Raw genomic sequence first — 8,080 nt, forward strand, 5'->3', positions numbered from 1 at the left:
GGAGGTAGGACATCAAATACCATGTGCTATTAGTGAGCCAAGAATTACTTCTGTATAAAGGCCAATCTGTCACTTAAGGGCAAATGGACAAGAAGATAAGCTTCTAAATCTAGCTTCTAAGCTAAAAAATCAGAACTCCTTCAGAGAAATGCTGTCATTTTGCTTTCCTTAACTCAGTTTAAGACTGGACTCCCTATGTCTTCCAAGGCTCATCAGAGGAGGGAGCTGACCCTGAAGCCTGTTGGTGGGATGTGTATTGACACTGGGAGGACAGGAGGAGGCAGGAGAGGCCCCAGAGCAGCTTTGTGAGCTGGACAGAGCCTGGTCTTTTTTCACAGGTATGGAAACTTCTCACGCTGCTTCTAGTGTGTAGTGCAAGTGTTGAGCGAAGCCAGGCTTGCTTCTGCCTCTGTGTTTCATTCTTTCTCTTTACCAGTGACTTCTGAGAAAGGAAAAGAACCATGGAGAAGATGCTGCTGGGTAGGTCTGCTGGCCTGCTGGAGGGTGGCTGCTGACTAGCATTTCTCTGGTAACCCATGTGGTGCTTGGTTTAATACCTGCTTGCTTTGAAGACAAAGATACAATTTGTTTGCTGCCTTGTTGGCCAGAACTGGCCTTATCAGCTTGCTGGGCCCTATCTTTGTGTAAGATTTGTGCCCAAAGCCACTAATGTTGCAAAGGCAGCTAGTGTTGTATTTAGATGGGGTTGTAGCTATGGGAAGCAATGTGCTTAGCTTTGGGTTTTCATATTTCCATGGAATCCTTTGGCATGCTGGGAGGAAGAGAAGTGATTAATACTAAAAGCTGCAAGGAGAGATGGATTTGTTCAGAGTTTCCTTTTCCTGCAGAACTAGAGAGCTCGTTGTTCCAGCCTTGCCCATAACCTGCTATGCCTCCTATCCAAAGAGTGTGTGTGTGTGTATGTCCATGAACACACGGGTGGATGTGTGCATCTTGCTGTGTTGGATGAAGTCTCTAACTGATTGCTGGGTCAATACTGATTTGCAGCTGAAAACCCAGGGTAACGTAAAGCCTTACCTTTCTCTTGCTGTTGTTTCTGCTTCCTATGTGTCATGTCCTTTTTAACACTCCTAAGGGCTGCCCTCTTCCTTCCCTATTCCTCGCCCCACCCCTGGAAAATGCTTTCCTCAACTCTCCAAATTAGAATCTTTCTTTTGGAAATTTGAGAAAATAGGATTTTTTAAAATTTTTTTTTAATTTTTTTAGAGTACTATTAGATTTTTTTTAAGATGGCATTCTCTACAGCTGCAAACCAAATACAATGTGTAAGCTTGGTTTCTTTGCTCCTTAGTGGCATCCTATATACGTGGAAGACAGTAAGACAGTGAGTTCTGACCGGTTCGGAACAGGAGAACTTTTGTGGTTCTTCTAACCATTTTTTCTATCTCCGTTCCTGCAGCTTACTACTGCCATTTTTTTTTTTTTTTAATAGCAGAAAGTTTCATGTTGCTGATTCCTTTCCTCTTGCCGGATGCTACACAGAAAGAAATATTAGTTAAGTTTCTGTACCAAAGGCAGTTTGAGACTATGGAGCTGGAATTACCAAGTTCCTCTTTTTCATTTAAACATAAATTTTAGTTAGCCTCCAGTTCAGTCTTCACATCTAGTTCTTTATGAAAATGCCTCAAAAGAAGATTCCTGCTTGTGAGGAAAATAACATAAAATAATCCCTGCTTTATTGGACTTTGTCCCAGTTTCTTCAGGCAGGAATATCGTACTTTCCGTTCTGCAGTAATAAAAGATACTTACTGCTTAGTGGAGACTATGTGCATCTCTTGCTTTTACAACTGCATTGGTTCATCTGTTCTGCTTAGAGACACTTTACAGCAGAGAATGTCCACACAATGCATGCTAGGGAAAAAAAAAAGCCTAGAAAACTAGCTGGGTTCATTTGGTCTTGTGACTCGAAACAAACTGCTTCTCTCCTGCCTGCTCTCACCTCTGGGCAGTTTGTCTAGTTGCAGTAGGTGACAACTGTATGAAAAGCACATATGTCTGTACAAATGAGAGCTTGTGTCTCTACAGGAAAAAATATTATTCTGTAAATGCGAAGTATTTTCTATTTTTATTAGGTAGAAGTAGGTATTGGAAACTAGAAGCAAACAGCAGTACAGATATAACTTTAACATATGGATATAATTTATATTAAATTAGGCATTCACTATGCAAACTCATTTATAGTCTGTTTTTTCTTCTCCTGGACTAACTGTCCTTTGTGCTGGACTAAATTAGGCGTAAGACTTGCAGCTTCTTGATAGATTCTGAGATGCTGACCCTGTCAAAACTTTGGCCAGGATCAGTGAACCTCCTCATTTGGCACTCAGAAGCACACATGGTGTTAGCTTTTTGTTTCAGTTATAAATCTTCTTGGATATTCATGTTAGTCTGGATTTTTCCTCTGCAGAATCTGCCATGTTTCTCCACAAGACACTTCTCTGACCTTAGTCTATACTGCTCAATCCCTTTGATATTTTTTTTTATTTTCCTTTTGAAACAGGAAGACACTCAGTTCTGAATTTAATTTTACTGGACACCCAAGGAAAGGAGTGGGGCTCATTCATTTTGTTTTGACTCTGAAGTTTTTCCCTTCTGGGCTGAGAGGGCTCTGGAGTCAGTACAGTGTTTAGGTTGCAGGTTTCAAATGTGGGCCAAGCAACAATTGTGGCTTAGCAGTGTTTCAATGAAGCTTCTCAGATAGGTTGTGCAAACCCTGATTTCCTGCGCCATTGTGTGCAAAGGCTTGCTTCTGATGTGGGCTTTTAAATTAGAAGGAAGGAGCCTGTTGCTGAATTGCCTGTAGTTAGGTAGGAAAGGATATAATGATGCAAACACAACCCCTTCTGCCTTGGTTCAGAACGAGGTATGTGAAAAGGGGGGATAGACCCTTCACCTACATGAATGAGCAAACGTGCGTGGAAGCAGCTTGCCAACACCGTATACAAAAGCTAGAACAAGCAAGGCAGAGTGAACCCAATCTTTGCCATTGTGCACGGTGGGATGCCAAGATGGTTGCTCTGTTTTCATGTACAAATTATGGCTGGTAAAGTATTTATAGGCAAGTAAACAAGAATCTAAAGCAACTTTTCTTCTTGGCACAGGGCCATTATGGTGATCTTTTAGCTGGCATGTATTGTAAGGAAGTGCTGTAATGATTCAGTGTAGCTTTTCAGGGCTGTGTCGTATGTTCCTCTTGCACCGCTGTTCCCTGCGTGCTGCAGCAGGAGCTCTTCTCCCATGAGGGCCTGGCCACATGAGCCTGTCTGCCTGACTCCTACAGCCGTGTCGTGTAGCCAGTTACAATCTCCTCTTTTGATTCATGGTCAGCATGGTTCAGATGCTCTTTGGAAGATCTTGCTATTTTCATTTTGCATTTGCTTGAGACAAGCATGCTAATGCTTCTGATCAAGAAAATTCCAGCTATGACTGCAAAGTAGCTGCCATAAATTAAAAACTGGGAGGGGAAGAGAAAAAGGCAGAAGAATTAATAAAAAAACGTATTAAGGAAATGCTGCTTTTTCTTGAGATTACAGACGCTTTATTTTGTTTACTTGCATTTCTGGCACAGTTTCACTATGTTCAAGTTTTTGCTTTGTGATTAATCAAAATCTTAGTTTTTCCAGAAAACAGTAGATCTTTAAGGAATTAAGAACTGCCCCTTGCTTCCAATCCTTATGCCTCTTAAACATCAGATGGGGGCAGGGTTAGGAACAGGTTTTTTTTTTTAATTAGTGCAAAATGTAGAAGTAGCTTCATTACATTATTCATAACCATATGGGTAAGTGAGGAGTCTGAGTTGGTAATTTGTCGCTCTTACTTGCACATTTCAGTGCTTTCAATGCACTGGCTTCAGTAAATATACCATGACTTTGTATCAATATTTCCACCAACAGTGGCAAGCCTATTTATGGAGTCCTACATATACCTGTCCTTAATTTTAAAGTTTTAGTTTTTAGTGTTTAATTCAATCTTTACTCTTTTAAAGTAACTTTTGCCTTCTCTGTGCAGAATATCTGAATAATTTTAGTCGTCTTCAAATCCATGGGAGTAGGAAGCTGCCCCAGCTGAGATCCCACCTCAGGAAAAGCAGAAGTCATTACATTTCAGTTGACTCCAATGTGAGTGGAATTAGTCTGACTGAAGTTAGGGATACTGTTGTAAGATAGACTATCTTGCTCCAAATTAAATGCCCGAACTATGGACAGAAAACTCTATTATTCATGTTGACATACAGACCAGGTTTGCTCCTGAGCTGGAATTGGAAGGCAGATGTCCTTGTCACTTGAGCTGAAAAAACTCCAGTAACCCAGGCTGTGTCTCGTGATCTTGAACTCCCCTAACAACATGTGGTCATATTGATTCTGCATCTGAGAAAACCAGCCTGAATTTTTGGGCAAAGGTGATGTTATTCAGTGTCTTATTAATTAGAAAAAGCTGGTCATCTAGAAGGGCCCAGTTATTTATATTCTGCTATATCTGCCTTTAAAAAGTCAAAGACCAGCATCTGTAATCCTAAATGCTGTGCTAAAAGGCAAAAGGGACAAATGACATCTGACACAAGGGAAGAGCAAGATGTCTAGATTTCTATAGCAGAAAGAGAGAATTAAATTGTCCTCTGGTGTAGCAATTTCCTTCTTGGTAGACTTTTGAAGATGAATTGGCTAAGCAGTACATGGGAAATAAATTAATAACACTTACCTGAGTCACTATGTCCAGTTCCAGGCCTTTTGAGTCCACGACGATTACTGTAAGAACGGTCTGAATCACCAGTGCAACAAAGTTGTTGAATCCAAACATCAAGGCATAGCGCTCCATGCTCAGATTGACTGCAATCTGGAACCTAATGTGAGACTGGCAGGTCAGTTACTTCACACTGGGTGGAAGGTTGTTCCTCTCAGTTTAGCTGATGAAGAGAAACTATTCAGGTGATACATCAAGGATGGTGTAAATAGTGCCTCATTTGTTTGTTTGCTCTAAACAGTGTCTTGACTACCATAGTGTATTTTGACAGTTTTGTACTTGCCTGTGCTGCTTTTCCAAACCACATTATCAGGTGATCTGCTTTATTCAGTGAGGAATCAGATCTCTCTAACCATCACCTTTGTTCATAGATTGTGCCAGACAGGTTGTAAAGTCTCCATGCAGGCTTTGAAAAACATGGCCAGATAAAACCATGACCTGACCTGGCGCTGGCAACAGTTCTGCACTGCCTGGGACATTAGAATAGAAGGTCACCATGGATATCTTCTAACCAACTTTTCCATGATAATGTGAATCAGTTCTTGCTTTATGGCTTTACAGTGGAGGTAGCATACCATTTATTTCTGTCAGGAGCCTGTAGATTTGCCTTGTAATACCTTTTTTGAATCAGAACATCTTTCCTTGCGATATTTACCTCCAATTTTTGTAACTGAACAAATGTGTGTTAGTCCTGCAGCACTTTTTTAATTGCTTTTTATTAGGGCTTTTTTGGTGCAATTTTTATTTATTTATTTTTTTTTTTTAAGAGAGAGTTTACTTAGCTTCGTTCAGGATAGGCATAGATTTGACATGCATTATAGTTTTAGTGGGTTTTTTTTTTAAATGGTAAATGGTATCTGAATAATTTTGGAGTTTGACATAAAAATTCATCAGGTATTTTTGGATAATGAAATAGTGTAGTATGTCTAGGGACATTCCAATCAATAAAATAACTGGAGTAATAAATATGTTTTATATTTATTACACAGATTATCTATAATATTTTTAATGTATATTATTTTTAATTTTTTATTTCTGACAACTGAATAGCTTGGTCTCCGAAGAGTTCTTGTCTGAGTTTATATGTCCAATGTTTTCTTTTATTCCTTGTTTACATCACAGTACCAGTAAGGAATTACATGTGTAAAGTTATGTTGGGGAGCACTCTATGCCAAATCTGCATTCACGCAATTCATATACTTGCTAACAGGTACATCAGCAAGGTGGTCTAGACATAGCGGGATCCTGAAGGATGGTTGTCCAGGCATGCTTGTTGATCTTGTTCACTCTGCAGCTTCTATGCCAGGAAGGAGGAAAATAGCTTATATATTTTGATGTTACTATTACCTACAGTAATAAAGATGCCTTGTACCTAGTTCAACTCCTGTCTACGTATATGTTCAAGGTCTGTTTGATAACTTTTCTTTTATGGTTGTTTATAAGAATGAAAAGAACATAACTAGGCATTTTAAGTGTCCTTGTCTTTACCTAAACAGTTATGTCTGGCATTAGATCAGCTACCCCTGAGTAAAAGGAGTGATGCCCAAACTTAAAGTATTGTTGGTATTTTGTGCATAATAGTAGCACTGTAAGGTTTTATACTTACGTTGCTATTGTTATGAGGAGCATATAGCATGCTTTGAAAATGAGATAGCCAGCGTAACATGCCCAGATGTTGGTAGTGAAGTGCATGAGAAATAAAGAACCAGCATCTATTGCAGAGAAGATCCCTAAAGCCAATTCTCCAAAAACGTTCCAGTTAATTTTCATATATTGTACTACAAAAGATGATACCGAGCCTAGAAAAAGAGAAGAAAACTTGTAAATGCTGTTTCTGTTCTATAGACTATATCACCAGATTTTGCCACTCTCACATGCTGAGAGGCAATGCTGAATAATGAAGCAGAGTAGTTCTGAAGTGTTTTGAAAGCATTTCTAATCACTTCTGGAGTCGTGCAGATGACTGGTCATTTTTAGATAACTGCACAAATCAAGTCTCTGCCATTCCCTTCTTAATGTTTTATTCCACTTCACAGGATAAACTACTATGTAGAAGGATTCATTATTTAGCTGTCTGTAACAAGTGTGTATCTCTAAGGAGACAATTAGGAACATGGTTTGTAGCTCAAGGAGAACAATCCTTCTGGCTTCTACTAGCTTACTTCATGGCTAAGCTAGTAAACAGTTACCTTCTACCTTAACAGCTTAGCTCTGTGCAACTAATAAAGGGGCTAAGCTGTCAAAAAAGGGAGTTCTGTAAGGTATCAAGTGAATATATTCAGAGATATGAGAAAGGATAAGCACTGTTTGCTTTTGGTGGGCCTGCTACAAGGACGCTTCTGTTGCAAAGGTAAGCTACCTGACAATCCATCTCGGGGTCTCATACAAGTTTAAAACTTCAACACCTCTACCTTGAGGAATAGCCAATTACATGAGAAAGAGGAATTAATCAAGGAGTAGACACTACAGGAGTTAAGTGCTCCTAATCTATCATTCAGTTGGTCTATTTAATTGCCTTCCTCAAGGTAAGAGTAATTTTTAATCTTAGTATCTGTTTCTCCTTAATGACTGCAAGGGTAACCTGAATGGCCAGGTATGATGTAGACATGTTTATTTTCCCTGGTGGATCACACCCCAATGTCTTGTGCAAGTTCTCTACAGCAGCACAATATGAGTATGTGAAACACTGCCGAGTCAGGGTGGTATCCGCTGATGTTACCTTTCTTACGTGATGTGCACATCTGCTTCCAGTAACGGTCAACGTCAGTAGTGTAATGAATTCAATAAGGTCTTTTTCTGCAAATGTTCATATCTTAGAATGACTAAAATTCTTCTTTCCCTCGTACTGTGCAAGAGTATTTCACTAAAAAAAGATATTGATGAGAGAATTATGTTCTTTTTGTGTAAAATATTTATGAAAAACTTCTCTCATCTGTGTAAGCTGATACCATTGTTACGGGAGCTATGCAATTCCTTGTTTGGGGGGAAAAAACCCCAACAACCTCATCAAAAGAAACACAGGTGCCTCTGAGGTTTGATACAAGGTCCATGTGACTTGTACACTCTCTGCATAGTGGTAGGATAAAGTTGGATGTCCCAATCATAAAAAAAAAAGAGTATAGCTTACATTTGAACTGTTTTGTACACCAAAGAACTAGATTTTGACTTCATGAAGCATACACTGTCTTCCTGGAGCATCTGTGATAGAATGGCACTTATTTAAAAATAAGTTCTACAGTAAAACCTTAGAAGCTGCTTTTGTGATTGATACTTAGACACTAACTTACTCAGAAAAGTTGCTATTGCTTCAACAGCTCCGTTG

At 39.3% G+C, this 8,080-nt stretch overlaps 1 protein-coding gene across 1 annotated transcript; it reads right to left on the minus strand.

Moving 5' to 3' along the window:
- Nucleotides 1-3,292: 3,292 nt before the first annotated feature.
- Nucleotides 3,293-8,076, minus strand: LOC104519773 (thiamine transporter 2; the record flags this gene model as incomplete). The annotated part of the gene is made up of 4 exons (XM_010173332.1): nt 3,293-3,472; nt 4,717-4,858; nt 6,365-6,557; nt 8,046-8,076. Coding segments are annotated over 4 exons (546 nt in total), but the record flags the coding sequence as incomplete, so codon positions are not given.
- Between the last annotated feature and the right edge of the window lie 4 nt (nt 8,077-8,080).

Source organism: Antrostomus carolinensis, unplaced genomic scaffold (assembly GCF_000700745.2).
Source record: "Antrostomus carolinensis isolate BGI_N321 unplaced genomic scaffold, ASM70074v2 Scaffold56208, whole genome shotgun sequence".
NCBI classification, from domain to species: Eukaryota; Metazoa; Chordata; class Aves; order Caprimulgiformes; family Caprimulgidae; genus Antrostomus; species Antrostomus carolinensis.